Source organism: Lacerta agilis, chromosome 8 (genome assembly GCF_009819535.1).
Source record: "Lacerta agilis isolate rLacAgi1 chromosome 8, rLacAgi1.pri, whole genome shotgun sequence".
NCBI classification, from domain to species: Eukaryota; Metazoa; Chordata; class Lepidosauria; order Squamata; family Lacertidae; genus Lacerta; species Lacerta agilis.
In genome coordinates this window covers 29,561,710-29,576,964 of record NC_046319.1, presented here as the reverse complement: position 1 = coordinate 29,576,964, position 15,255 = coordinate 29,561,710, and the positions used below count along the sequence as shown (strand labels likewise).

Genomic DNA, 15,255 nt, shown 5'->3' with positions numbered 1-15,255 from the left:
TGCCCAATAGATTTTTCTAGGGTCTGCGTAGAATTTTTAATATCAGCTTTTATGTCAGCTTGTAATTTTTCTATTGCTGAGTTCACTGCTGTATTTCCTGATGAAACTTGATCTTGTGTTTGCTTCAACCCTTCAGTAACGCTTTTCAGTCCTGCTGCAATTTCTGCCACACTAACAACCAATTTCTCCATTTGTTCCTGTAGAGTTAGGGAAACAGAGCCTTTTCTTTTTTCAGAGCCAGTTCCTTTAGATCTAGTTTCCATTCCCTGTGGGCTCTGCAGCTGTAGTCTCAAGGTCACTCCAGTTGCTGTGGTAACAATCTCAGACATTCACAGCAGAAGGCCAACAGTCCCAAAAGTAAACACCAGGTGGCCAGCAGCTCAGTTCTGAGAACAAAGAGACTGCTGAGCCAGGAACCCACACCAGTCCCAAAAATCCAACTTTTAGGCAAAGAGTTTAAGTTTTCCAAAATATAAATTCCTTAAAGCCAAGAAGAGTCCACTTTCATATAGCCCAAGTCAGTAACAGTTCCTAACTTGCAGTGTTACCACCAAAGTCCATAGAGTAACTTGTATCTGGTTACAAAGAAGTCAAAATGTCTCCACTGGTAAACAGTCACTGAGACACCAACAAAGAAAAAATGGCAACAATATATCACAGCCCGCTACTGACCCGGAATCCTAATCCAGAGGGTGAGGGGCATCTTCTTTTGCCATATCAACTGTTTTTAAGTCTTTAAACAACCTTTAAGCAACTTTTAAACCACTTTTAAAAAGTTTGGCAGAGTTCGCAAAACTTTCCCGTTAGTCGCAGCTTTGATCTTTTAGCGCTACCAAGCTCGCTCAAACAGTACAAAGGGAACAGGCTTCCTTTTGCAATTTCCTCTGCAAGCAGTTCTCTTTAAACTTGTAAAGTAATCCAATTCTTTAACTTACAGAGTTTCTTTGTAAGATTCTGTGTAGGAAGTGCCGGGTGCTCGGGTCTGGCGGGATCGCTGCTTTGATCCTCCGCAGGCAGTCGCTTCTTCAGTCCCGTGCTGGGGCTCCGCTCGCCTGGTTTTCCCCCTTACGAGGGTCAATCAGGAGCGGAGACAGCACGTCTGGGACCCACGAAGCCGTCGGTCCACGGGACGCTCTTCCCGTGGCTTTAAGGGACCCGCGGCGCAGGCACGGAAATCCCTATCGCCTAGCGGAGGACGGAGCCATCGGACTCCCGTCCGCCATTGACTCGGCACCTAACCGGAAGCCTCTCTTGGGAGTGCTAAAGAGGACACACACACACACACACACGGGGATCCTCCAATGACAGCCTTCTGCAAATTAGTACCAACCAAATTGTTTGGACTACACCTCCTATCAGCCTCAGCAAACAAGGGAAAAAACTGGCCTTTCTAGCAGAGATGAAGAAGACAAAAAAGCCACACAAACAACTTTTGACTTGAGCAAGGATGTACTAAAAAGGTTTGACAATAAAGAGTTCTGCATAGGTAGTATAGTTGTATCAGTTGAGACTATTTGTGCATCTACCTAGCCTCCAGTATCATCTATTTTGACTGTTAGGGGATCTCAGGTGGGAGGCCTGTTCCATTACTTGCTGCCAGATCTTTTAAACTACAGGTTGAACTTGGGACTTTTGGCATGCAAAGCATGTGCTCTGCCATTGAGCCATGATCCCTTCCAGAGTCCTGGCTGCGAGGGGAGAAATGTGACGGTGAATGCCGCTTACCAGAGCTAGGTCTGTATGTGCAGTTCTGGTCTACAGGGCCCAGCTATCAGGTTCCCAGTCTGCTCAAGCAGGCACTGTGGTACCTGGGAAAAACCAAGCATCGCCACGAGCTGTGACTTAATGCTCTCCGAGGCTCCAACGCACACAGAGAACTCCAGATGAGTCTGCACTACACTTCAATTTTGGGAACTCTAAAGAGAAGAGAACGGTGTGCATAGCAAACTCCTGATACAGGAGCTCTAGTGTACAGGACATAATTTTGAAAATCAGCATCGCTCTCTTGAAGCAGCCCAGAATAGCAACGTGGGCTGCCAAATACCAAAAGGTTTTTACTGTACGCCTTACATAGGTCACCCTGCTGCTATGGATGTAAGGCCTGTATTCAAAACAAAGATATATATATATTAAGCACATCCATGGGCTTGTTCCCACATGGGGAATTTTCTATTTCCCCCCCCCTCCCAGTTCCCACTACAAACTGTGGTTTTTTTTAAACACCCCTTGATTCTAAACAGAGGTTTGCCATGTGGTTTTGACAGTACAAGTCCAAATGGTTTGGGGCCTTCTGGAATTAGTTGCATTGTTCTTTGACTCCTGGTCAAGGTATTCACAGAATTGAAGAGCTGGAAGGGACCCAAAGGGTCATTTAGTCCAACCCCCTGCAATTTAGGAATCACAGCTGAAGATCTCTGACAGATTCAGCCTTGATTTAAAAACCTCCAGTGAAGGAGAGAGTCCAGCACCTTCAGAGGGAGTCTGCTCCACAGCTCTTACTGTCCGAAAGTTCTTTCTAAAGTCAAAAATCTCCTTCCTTGAAATTTGAAAACACTGTTTTGGGTCCTACCCTCTGGAGCAGCAGAAAACAAGCTTGCTCCATCCTCCATGCGACAGCCCTTCAGATATTTGAGGGTGAGCATCATTGCCAAAATACTTCTTGTTTTACATATCTTGTCTCCAGGCACATACAGGCAGCCCCTGGATGTCAGCTACACCCTTTCTTAAATTACAATAGTGCAGGGTGTCAGCATCTGAGGGCACATGCCATGTAAGATATCAGTGGCACATTATCTTTTTAAAAGGTGTATTAACTCTTCAATTTTATTTCTGATGATTAATAACGAAACAGTAAAAAGAGGGCTGATTTTTTGCCGGGGGGGGGTGTAGTTTGAAAAGCTTGTAAGACATCTGGGTCTTCCCTGTTCTCAGAACTGAAAAGAAGAAATTGGCATAAAGCCCTGAGCTGGCAATCACTGTATCAACAACTCAGCTGCCAATGAAGCCCCCGTCACAAGCAGTTAAAGAAACCTGGAAATGAGGTAAAAGTTCAAGGGCGTAAGGCACAGATGCCTCGAAAAACATGCCTTTAAACTGCCATGTGGTAGGTAGAATGGTGAAGAGTTCTCCATAATGTCTTTTTGCTATCACCCAGACAAGAAGCGAGTGCTAGATGATGATATTTAAGTCTGCCAGCCAACACAGAAGCATCTGACTCATCAGCAAGACTGCAGTCCCTGATTATGTTTGTCGTGTAGGCGGTCTATAGCAGGTATGCCCAATTGTAGTACTAGTGGCCTCCTCCTTGATAACAGCACGTGGGTGATTTCATGCAAGCTTTAAAAGGATTTCTGAACGGCAGCATCATAACCCACAAGTAAATATCCACTGGAGTCAAAGGTAAATATCTACTGTCGCTGATTACTTCTTGTTACTTTCATTTCTCTATGTCAGGGATGAGGAACTTCAGGTCTGGGGCTCAGTTGGAGCCTGCCAGGCCTCTACCTAGCCCCCAGGTCTCTCCCAAGCCACACCCTCACTGCCCTGCTTCACACCCTCAAGTGTTTTTGCCTGGCTGGAATGTGTCCTTCAGTTCTGATCATGCCTCTTGCTTGTCTACATGGAGGACAGAGAGGGGTGTGTGACTGTGCGTAGGAAACTATCCCACTATACCAAGGTAAAATTCATATTCGTTGCTCTGCCCACTTTTGCCTCTGCACCCACCCACCACTGGCATGTGGCCCCCAAAAGGTTGCCCAGAAACAAATCTGGCCCTTGGGCTGAATAAGGTCCCCCACCCCTGCTCTATGCAGAAATCCTTTTGGTGCTACTGTTACAGGAAACTATCTGGCCACATTGCTCTGGCAAGAGGACTCAGGGCCTCTTTTTCACATTACTGCATCACAGCATAGCTGATGCTTCTGTTATTGCTGCAACCTTATTCATCGCACTGGAGGGGCCTGGCGATGTTGGTTTATCTGCATCCTTAACTGTTCCTTCCCATGTTATCTCCAAACTCCCAACATCACCCAAGCAGCAAAGGGTGACTGCTCAGGCTCTATAGTGTATCCAGGTTCTCAATAACTGCAGATAGCTCTCTGCAAACTCCTCTTTTTCTCCCTGCCTTTTTGGATAGCACTTGCTACGGGGGAACATAACAGGATACAGGACAGGTACAGCTTCTCAAGTATGCTAGCCCCAAATCATTAATGGCTTCACAGTTCAAAACAAGGTCTGGGCAGTCATTCCTCACTGTGCGCCCATTTCTCAGCCACAAACTTGGCTTGAGTTTTCCTTTCTCCCCAGAGATGCACTGCAAATAATTCTATCGCTCATCATGAGCGATCGAAATGAAAAACACTGCATATTTATTTCAGTCGAGGACAAAACATATGCAAATATACAAACTCGGAAATGTTGACGGCCCCCTTCCTTGGGCAACCTTCCAAGCCAGAGAGCTGGCAAGGGCTCGCGACTGGCAGAAGGATATAAAAGGCACACAAACCTCCTCCTTCTGTCACTTCAGAGCGATCTGGCTTTGCCTCCTTGTGCTGGCCTTCTGCCACTTTCACGGCAACTGCTCGGCAAATGGCTCCAAATTTGCGATCCAAAGAGCGGACTCCTGCCTCCCGGGTATATCTAGTACAAAGAAGCAGCCAAGATTGTCCTTTTCAGTGCCTGTCTAAATTGACACAATCCTGGATCTGTCTAAGGGCCCTGTTCCACAACAAGGAAAGTTATCTCTTAGTTTGGGGAACAGATTTCTATGAATGGTTTTAATGTGCAAAAAGATACAGGGGAAAGACTTCATTGGACATTATTGAGTCCTAATGAAGGGATGAAGAATCTGTGGCTCTCCATGTGTTGTTGGACTCCAAGTCCCATCAGCCTCAGCCAGCTTGCACAATGGCTAGGGATGATGGGAGTTGGAGTCCAACAACATCTGGAGGGCCACATAGTCCCCATCCTGGCAGGAATGAATCCAGGTGCCATGGAACAACTTTTTCAATGCAAACCTAAACTTATCGATTTTGCTAGGCAGCTGCAAGAACATAGCAGAGCAACTAAATGTACCAAACAGCAAAATAAACACATACAGTCGTACCTTAGATCCCGAACGTCTTGGTACTCGGACATTTTGGCTCCTGAACGCCGCAAACCTCGAAGTGAGTGTTGCGGTTTGTGAACGTTCTTTGGAACCCGAATGTCAGATAGGGCTTCCGATTGGCTGCAGGAGCTTCCTGCAGCCAATCAGAAGCCGCACTTTGGTTTCTGAACGTTTTGGAAGTGGAACGGATTTCTGGACAGATTCTGTTCGGCTTCCAAGGTACGACTGTAAATACCTTTTTAAAATTACCGGGTGATGATTGCCAGGGTTGCATCTTGAGGAATCTGAATCTGCTGAGGAGTCAGTCCATGTTGCTCAAGCTGCTTTGGAATCAAGTGACGATGTGCGATTTCTATCTTCTCTTCTTGCGTGTATCCTTTGAAACAAGACACATCCTTTAGAAGAACTAGGATATTGAACTCAGATCAGAAGTCACATACAAAGCCAGATTTTTAAAGGAGATGAAGTTTGAGCCTCAGCTGGAAAAACAGCGAGATGGGAGAAGATACTGGCAGTGGCCCTGTCTATGATGTACAAGTATGGCAGGCAGTGCCGACAAGCAGCAGGAATCATTGATACATCCTGCCTTGACATCACCCACACCCTGGTCAGTTCTACATCACCTGGAACTTGAATGATCTCCATTCTATCCAGCAAAGCAGGTGGGATGGTAGCAGTCGTGTTGGCTGTGGCGATGAAAAGTACTTGGGACAAGTCAAAGGCTACATTTAAGTAATGGTCTGTGAAGCTGTGGTTTTGCTCAGGGTCCAATACCTTAAAAAGCAAATGAAAAAGATTTGCAAATTTAATTCCTCTCATAAAGTATGACTGTAGTTACAGCTATATATACAGTTAAATTCTCTAACAGTTATATTTAGTTACCGTATATTTTAGAAGACAGCTGGCAGGAAAATAGTTTGTTTTTTTAAAATAGCTACACTTAAAAAAAACAAACAACTTTGGCCATCAAGGAATGGACCCACAAGAGGGTCACACTAGTGGCATCACAAGCTTCCTCTTTTTTATTTCTGTCCAAAAGAGACCAGGGTGTGGGAAGAGGAGAAGGAGAGAACAAAGGCATAAGTACACTTCCCACTTTTATTTTATTATTATTATTTTTTAACTGCCATCTACACAACAGTCTGAAGGTGATATACAATAAAAACAGCAACAAAAAAATAAAACAAAACACAAATAACACCCAATACAGTTAAAACAAAACTGAACCAATACAACATAGATGGTCATGGCAAAGACCCATTTCTCCAGCTGGGAGAGCCTGTTGGAACAAAAATGTCCTTCCAATTGTTTTCAGAAAGTGTAGATAGACGGTGCCTGTCGTATCTTGATGGGAATGCTATTCCACAGAACAGAAGAAGACGCACCAAGAAGAAGTTCACCATTCGTTTCACTGCCGTTACTCCCTCACGCCATATTCCTCAGAATTTCAGTTTTATGAGGATGGGAAGAATTCTCTGCTAGAGCTCCCTAAGTGCCACCACCTGAACTTCAATTCCCAGAACCTCAAGGCAGAAGAGCGGCTCAGGGAGAGTCCATAGATCAGTGGTAGATTAGTAATGGAACACATGCTTTTCATACAGACGGTCTTCCAGCTCGATGTCTAGCATCTCCATTTAAAAGAATGGAATTCAATGCATGGTGCTTTGAACAATTGCAATATGCCATGTAAGTGCAAAGTATTATCTTAATCTAATATTCCCTGGGTTGTAACCAATGTTAGCTCCACTCCAAGTATACCCATTCAGATGAATGGACATAGGCCATTTATTTCAGTGGGTCTACTCTGAGCTGGTTACCTCCCATTATTATCATAATTATCATCCTCTCATGATCAAGAGCAGGAGAATCAACAGCCAGTGAGAAGGTAGGAGTGCAACTAAATTGCACTTGTGATTGGATGGTGGAGCTGCCCACATCAAATGTAACCCCGCCCTATTTTCTGGTCAACTGAAGGAAGTGGGATGGGCAGAAGCCAAATGAGCGGAATAAAGTGTGAGCAATGGTCCAAAATCCAAGTGTCAATAATTAATTGCTGTTTTTTAAAATGACTTTTAAATGGGTACATGTGAAAATTTCGGGTGAAAAGGGATATTAGACCGCATCGGATTCAACAAGCTACTTTGGCTGTACACAGCTAGGAGGGACGCAATTCAGTCACTAGCTCTTATTCTGGCTGAGTGCTTGCAAGCATGCATCTCTGCTGAGGCTATCAAGAAGAAGGACACAGCAGGGTAATTTACCATCCATTAAAGGATGAGCTGGTGTCACTGATACAAACACTTACATTCCAAGCACCTCCTTGCTTATTTCTCTGTCAAACAGCCACCAAACAAAATTGCCACTGTCACTTGAGTAACGGGGTGTTAATTAAGGATAAATTAAAATGGGCACTCCACTCTGGTTCCTGCTGCGTTTCAAGGTGAACACTGGAGCTTACAAGTGCTCACAATATGACACTTGTTTCAAGCGGTCACTTGGTGAATTATTTAGGAGTGTGGGGCCATTAGGTGGCTGACGGCACAAGGACTTCCCCGTTTAATTCTAGGCACGTTCTCAGAGCTGACCTTCACATCACAGGCGATGTGGGGAGTCCAAGACTCCTGCGTGGAAGATATGCTGCACCTTGCAAATAATTAGCAGATTGCTTTGAAGAGACGCGCCACTTCCGGAGGGGTAGTTGTGGTCGTCTGCGGCAGCACAAACATGAAAAAGTGTTGAGGCACCTTAAAGAAATGCAGCATCTGAGAAATTGCAAGATATGTGAGCCTGCTTTTCTGGAAGTCTTTGCACCAAAATGTTTGGATCAGTCTTAATGTTGCTGCAACCCAGTGATTTGGTTCTGTTTTCAACACGTGTGTTAGCCAAGACTTTTCTCTCTTATTTTCTCCCTTCCACCTTTCCTTCTCTCTCTTTTCCATCTCTCATATCCTTTCTGCTGGGAGGGATAAGCTTCAGGCTGGGTAGGTAAATGAGCATATGCTGGTGAGAGGACAAGGATCGGGATTTTTTTTTTAAAAAAAGTAGACCCTTTTGTTTAAAAACACTGATATACAATTTAAGTACATTTTTAATTTTTTTTTAGAAGAATGGGATGGTGGAATTCTGTACCATTCCTGATGGGAGCAGAGTTTTGTTAATGTATAAGGGCTTATTTATGCAGAGGAAAAGTAAAAGTAAAAGTTAAGTTTGCTGGTTAATTTGGGGTGTGTTTGTTCCGCACCTGCAACTAGTTTAGGGTTGCCATGCACCCAGAATTTCCCAGACATGCTGTGATTTGGCTGTTGGAAACTGTGCCTGGGTGGGAATCGCTTAAATGTCTGGGAAAATCCGGACATATGGCAACCCATGTTGGTAGTGTAGATTTTGGCGAATTTCCTTTAAAATAGCTAAAAAACTTCCTCTTTTTTTAAAGATTTCGTTCAACAACTTTTGTGTCCAGGTTTTCACCTTTCGAAATATGGCAAGCCTAAAACAGTTAAGCATGTGAGAGTGAGTCAGCAAGCATGTGAGAGTGACTCAGCACTATCTAAAGTATAAATATACTTGTGTTTGAAGCAAGCTTGCTTTTTTCCTTTGACTTTGGCCGGAGCCTAGTCTGTGTTGGAACACTGCAAGGAGACTGGAAAGACTGTATACTACACCAGTATGTAACTGCTAAGCTGTGGAACTGCATTATACTGTCAGTAATGGAACCGACCCTACCCAAACTGTCTGGTGCTTTTTTGTTCCACTGACACACTCCACTGGCGTGTTGAATGGGCGCTCGGTACAAGCCTCAACAAGTTTACATTTTCAAAGGCTCTCCCACATTAAACATTCCCTGCACATAGTAAACTCACACACCAGAGAAGAAGCTTTAGCATAGGTGTGGGGGAACTTTGGCTCTTCGGATGATGCTAGGCTACAACTTCAATCAATTCCAGCAAGCATGCCAGGGATGATGAGAGTTGTGGTAAAGCAAGATCTGGAGGGCCAAAAATTCACTGCATAATTCTCTCTCTGGTTAATTACCACTAACCATGAGGACTGTATCACTATTCAGTAGTAAGAGGTGCCATGGGTCTAAATACCAGTTGCTGGGAAACATGGGAAGGGGAATGACATTGTGCTCATGTTTTGATGCAAGCTGACTATAAGGAGCTTTTCTCTATAAAGGAGCATGCAAATTTATTAGCAATCCACACACAAATAAAATATACCTGTAATCAGAGTGGATCCCACTCAGAATACTACTGTGTCACTTTACAACCTCATGTCAGGTAATGTACAGAACTACACTAAGAATCCCAGGCTTTGGGGCACCAAGATAAAACACTACTGTACATGCTTTTGCAACTGTTTATATGCCCACCTAAGGGCAGGTGGAACACAAAAACTTGAAATAAAATGTTAAATCTATTCGTAAGGCACTGCTGCTCTCTGCAGAGTTTGCAAAAAGGAACTTCTTAATCATTTCCAAGCTTTCTTTTGCTTTCCTGAGTTGCTGCCAGAAGCATCAGTTAAAGCAGAAGACAAAAGCCCAACTAATGTACCGGTAGTACAGAGGAAACAGCAGAATGCTGCCGAATGAAGGAAACAAACTGACTTTATGGAGGTGCATGGCACCAGTCATCTTTAAAAACGACTCCCGATGAGATCCGTTTCCTAAAAAGTAGCACAGCTTTCCAGAAAGCAGGCTGCAGTATCCATTACATTCCAAAACAACATTCTAACTTGAAGGAGCTGGGCTGGCACTCAAAGTGAGCATGCAGTGCTCAGAAAAGAAAATCCTGTAATTAATGTAATGAGGGAGGGGGATTTAATTTGTGGGTGTGGCTGAAGCAGAGTTCCAGCATGTCTGAAGTTGAGCACCCTCCATTTCACCAAAACAAAGACTCACTAATTTCTGTATGCCTCGGAGCGGGTTGGACAACCCTTGAGTCGGTCCATGCTGTATACACTGGGCTGTATATTAAGATAAACGTTCAAAGGAAAACTGATATTAGTTTCTTGCCCTAAAAAATAAGGAAAGTTGCTTGCATGTGCAAACCTAATTCAGTTAGCGAGATACTTGCATAGTCTAGTTTTACTATACTGATAGTGCATTTGAATGGAAGGCAGTTCTACTCTCCTATAACCGATGCAAGACCAGTGCAGAAAGGACAATGTGATGCTGAGGAAGAGTTACCCAGCAGGGAAGAGGGCTGAGGAAGAAGGAGTGTGGAGTACCTCTGATCCCACCCACTGCCACTTCTGGCCCAGGCTGGCAATTTCCCGAAGTTTAATTACAGTATGGAAGAGGGCGGAATTTCAATCAGATTTATGGGAGGGGAAGGCCCTCTCCTTACTATCTACCTTGTGCTGCACAACTGACTGGGGAGTGGGGGTGAAAGGGGGCTGCAAAACAAGTTAATATTTATTTGGAGGCCTCCCTTCCTGCTGCTTGGCTGATCAGTGACAGGGTAGGTTGTTGGCCATGTAAGATTAAGCAGTAGGCCAGAAGCAGCCCAGCGGGTGTACGCCGCACAATTTCTGAACATGAAATGCAGGGTGGGGAAACATGTTTTGTGGAGACTATGCATATTGACTGGAGAATATATGCATGTTACCCAGAGAATGTACAAAATTCAGCTGAGATATGCACATTCCTCAAGGCTATTCCACAGCTGGAAAATGTACAGAATTCAACTGATAGATACACATTCCCCAAGGCCTGCTGGAGATTATGCATACAGATGGGGATATGTGCATGTCTCCCTCTTCATGGAAGGATTATATGCACCTTCACCATGAGGGCTGGTGAATGTGCACAGTGACTAGTTATTGTGCACATTAACTACTCAACTTGCATTCCCCTTAACATACACGCTATCTAAAATTAAGGGCAGACAGAGGATCATACAATGAAGCTCTTGTTATATAACCCTTGATATTTGTGGTTTCCTAGGTATCAAGAGGCAACACAACTCCCCTTCCTTAGTCACCTTCACTCCATCTACATAGACTTCTGTGATCCACACCTGTCGGCAACATCACACTCAGCTAGCACCTTTCTTCCACCACCCTTCCCTTGAACTCTAGAGCTCTTGCTTGGCACTTGATAAATTATCAATGTGGCTCTGACGTGAAAAGTTCTCACATAACACATGACAGGACCTCTGTGATGCCCAAGCAATTGCATGCTGCTGTCAAGATAATTTATCCTTTCCATTATGGCATGAATACATCCCTTTTGCTTAGCGGCTTGACTTATGGACCCAGAAGAGTGCTGCTAATTAAAATTATACATCACACGTACACAGAGAGAGTTTGAACATTTGTCAAGAATAGAAAGCCATCTCACTTAGCTTTCGTTACTGAAACTTAAAAATATATATGTTGAAGAATGAGGAAAATATGAGTGAGAGAGGAGGGGGGAACCTTTAACCTCATTGTGAATCTAAAATAGTATGGAAGCTTCTACAGAGGGAGTTTCTTCTTTCTTGTGCTGCCGCTGACCCATTTTGAAATCAGAGATAAAGCTATAAGGAATGCCTACGGCCTGCTTAACAGAAAAGGCTTGTTACGTTCATCGATGACTGGTGGAGGAGAGGATGGGGGATTAATTATGAAAATGGTGCTCAGATTTCAACAGGTAAGACTGGGGAGGCTCATCACTTAAAGCAGGTAGTGCATCTGTCGTAGGAAAGCAATAGGCAGCTCCTTCCTCGACAGACATCTGTTGGCATTGCTTAACCTCTTCATGTCCTCATTTGAAACCAAAGCTTGCACACTTCAGTCCTGAGTGGATGGAAGCCCCGCTCTACATCCCAGTCCTGACGCAAGGGCCTCCACCAATATGACCCCAGGCTCTGGTATTAACTGCTGCAAGATGCCTGAATGACCCTTCTTTGGTGATAGAGCATCATCAAACATTATTCTGTCAGGCCTTTGGTGGCAATGTTTATCTTATGTCATTTGGCCAAGGGTGGGGTATTGTTTGCACTGAATCAGATGCATTGGAGGGGGGTTGGAGTAGATGACCTTGGGATTCCTTCCACCCCTACAACTCTAAGATTCTGTACATTGTTGTGAGTTGCATTGGAGTTTCGGTCAACAGTTTGGTCAATAAACAAAACTTACCATATGTGGTGCAGATTAAAATGTAAAGTGATCAAAAGAAGAGCATACATAGCAAGGGTGAAAGGGAGAGTTTTTATGTATTCGAAACCTCTTCCGTGTTACATCGTTAGGGGAAGTACATTATGTATGTGCAAAGGAAAAGGATATTTTCTCTGGGGACCGCCTGATTGTGGAATGCTTTCCAAAGGAAGATATGCCTGCCACTGACCCTGTATTCTTTTCAGCATCAGGTTTAAATGTTTATATTTGCTTAGGCATTTTGTATTATCTTACCTTTAGCTGGTTGAATGGTTTTGATTTCACTGTGCCATTGGTCTGTGTTATAATGTTTCTGTAACTTTAAATTTCTTTGTATACTGCCCTTTTGCACTTTTATGGAAGAGTGGTTTCTAAAGTTTTTAAATAAATTATTATTATTTTAATTAAGCTCCTTCATTTCCACAACATACATAAAACCCCCAAAAACACTTAGTGGCCTGCCTACTTGCTTTTTTGCTTCATATCTGCCTACCAAGGTTTTTCATCGAGACACACTTGGAACCTTTTCTGTCTACTCCGACCTTCAGTGGGGTCATCTAAATATAGAACAAATGTTCTCTTGTTGATGGACAGTACTGTAACTGGAAATAGGAAGATGTTCTGCTTTGCTCAAGCAACACTGCACCTCAGTCCCACCATCTGAAATACCAACATTACCAAGCAATGGACAAACTGGGTCTTTCTCCCTCCCAGTGTACAGGGCAGGGAATATTTGGGAAGACACCATATGTCCTTTCAATTTTATCACAGAGGGTTAAAAAAATCAGCCTTAGGCAATGCTGGTGCCAGCATATCTGGGGGATCTTGTTCAATTCTGGTGTCTACAAAACAAAAACATTTCTTCAGCCCTAGAATATGAATTTGTTCCTCAGTTTATTTCAGCACAACTTAAGGAACGGCCCAGCCTGAGGCGGTGAACTTTGAGCTGATGGTGGACTCCATCTCCCATCAGCACCAGTAAGAACGTTGATGGGAGTTGTAGTCCAGCAAGATTTGGAGGGTAACAAGTTTCCCCAACGCCAGGCACAGCCCATGTTAACCTGCCCTGGGAAGCTTTAAGGATAAAATAAACTCAGGAATGCCTTGAGATTGTAGTCATAAAATCGTTTCATTCACAATCAAACAAACTGCAATCACCCATAGCTAGGTAGCAACCCCAGGTTGCACAAACTGGCCTTCTCTTGTCTTTAGTCACACTAAAAAATAAGAGTTTTGCCACAGTACTAGTACAATGCCGTCACAGCACTTGGGGATGCTCCATACTATATGAAGACAAATTCCTTTGCACAGCCTCTGCCCCAGCAAAGCATTTGCCATTCTGCAAATGGAGCCGGATCGTTCTGGCTGACTTCCTTCCTGTTGTTGCATGTTATAAATAAAAATGCCTTTTTGTAAGAATGTCAGCTAGTCCCACGGCAATCAGATGAAGGATCCAGCAGCTGCCCAAGGACTCTCCCTTGTGTTGTTGTTTTCTTATCTCAGTGCTCCAAAATAGCTACCAATCTCAACATGCCAGAAAGTATCTCCGATATCATCATAACATACACACACACACAAACAAAATATTGAAACAAAGCAGCCACGTTACTTTCAATAGCTCTTCAAACACACAGGGCCCAACATGTGGATGCAACACTGGCTTCATGTTAAACTTGGTTGATGGACTGGAAACCAGCCTCAGTAACACAGTCGAGTCGCCTCATATGCTGGGGTTATGTTCCAAGGGTAGCATGCCTATGTGAAAATCGTGTATTGCCAAAATGACCTTTTCATGGCTGGTTTCTGTCTGGCAAGCTCCACTGGGAGACCCTTTCCTGGTGTACCCACTGCCTCTCCTCACTCCTCCACCTGCAAGGGAGGAGGACGGAGAAGGACAGAGAGAGGAAGGCATGGCAGATCAAAAAGGCTGGAATGGATCCTGGAATGGAGATGCAGCCAAGGGCATACAATTGAAATTGTGTATTAAAAAAAAATATTGAATTTATATACCACTCGATAACCAGAGGTCTTAGTAAGTTTATGCACATTAAGATGTGACCTGACTATATGTCCCTGTCCGTACAGCCCCACCCCCTTCACCTGGAGCAAATCTCCACCCCCACCCCCTTCATGGTAGTTAAGCCATTTACTCCTGATGTTAACAGCAGTGGGGCTAACCGGAGTTTCCCTTTACCCTGGATCTGAAGCCCATGTCAAACATTCAGATTAATATGCTGCCAAAAAGCAAGTCACTACTTTTAGTTTTTGATGCAGAAGCACACAAATCCCCAATTGTTAATACAACAGTTTTATGAATACCAGAAGCTGGGGACCAAACAACATGAGATGGTTCTTGTTCACTCCCTGCTCATGCATCTAGTTGGTCATTGAGGGGGAAACAAGATGCTGAGCTAGACAGACCTGATCCAGGAGGGCTCTTCTTATGCTCTTAATCGTCAAATACCACAGCTATTAAGCAACTGATGGCTCCACATACACAAATGGAATTGGCTTTCTTATTTATTGTCCAGTGTTATTTCCAACTCCAAAAGCCCTACACTGTGATCAGGAAAAAATGATATCTCCATTTGTCAAGCCCAGAATTAGACAGCTGATCTGCAGAAGAAGATGAGCTACATACAACAGAGAAGGAGCTTGTTTCACTTACCTCAAGCAAAGCAGCCGCAGGATCCCCCTGCAGGCTCTTTCCAAGCTTGTCAACCTCATCGAGGAGGAACACCGGATTGTTAACCCCAACAGTCTTCAAGCCGTTGATGATCCGCCCAGGCATGCTGCCAACGTAGGTGCGCCTTGTGGGGAGCAAGGGATGAGGTTGAAATACGGAACAGCAAATTGGAAGCAATTTGTTTTATGTTCTGTTTCTAAAGTCACCCCCCCCCAAAAAACCCAATCAGCTAATCATCAGCCTTCTGCAACCTGTTGCCCTCCAGATATTACGGACTACAGCTTCCTTCGTTCCCAACCATTAGCCATACTGGTTGGAATTG

At 44.1% G+C, this 15,255-nt stretch overlaps 1 protein-coding gene across 2 annotated transcripts in view; it reads right to left on the bottom strand.

The window, feature by feature from the left end:
* Window positions 1–15,255, bottom strand: part of LONP2 (lon peptidase 2, peroxisomal) — a 48,009-nt gene that overhangs the window by 19,969 nt on the left and 12,785 nt on the right. For both annotated transcript variants that reach the window (XM_033156735.1, XM_033156734.1), the window contains exons 8-11: window positions 14,916–15,057; window positions 5,731–5,881; window positions 5,357–5,483; window positions 4,505–4,638 (exon numbers count right to left, since the gene is read on the bottom strand). In XM_033156735.1, coding sequence (XP_033012626.1) covers window positions 4,505–4,638; window positions 5,357–5,483; window positions 5,731–5,881; window positions 14,916–15,057 — 554 coding nt within the window. The remainder of the gene's footprint in view (window positions 1–4,504; window positions 4,639–5,356; window positions 5,484–5,730; window positions 5,882–14,915; window positions 15,058–15,255) is intronic.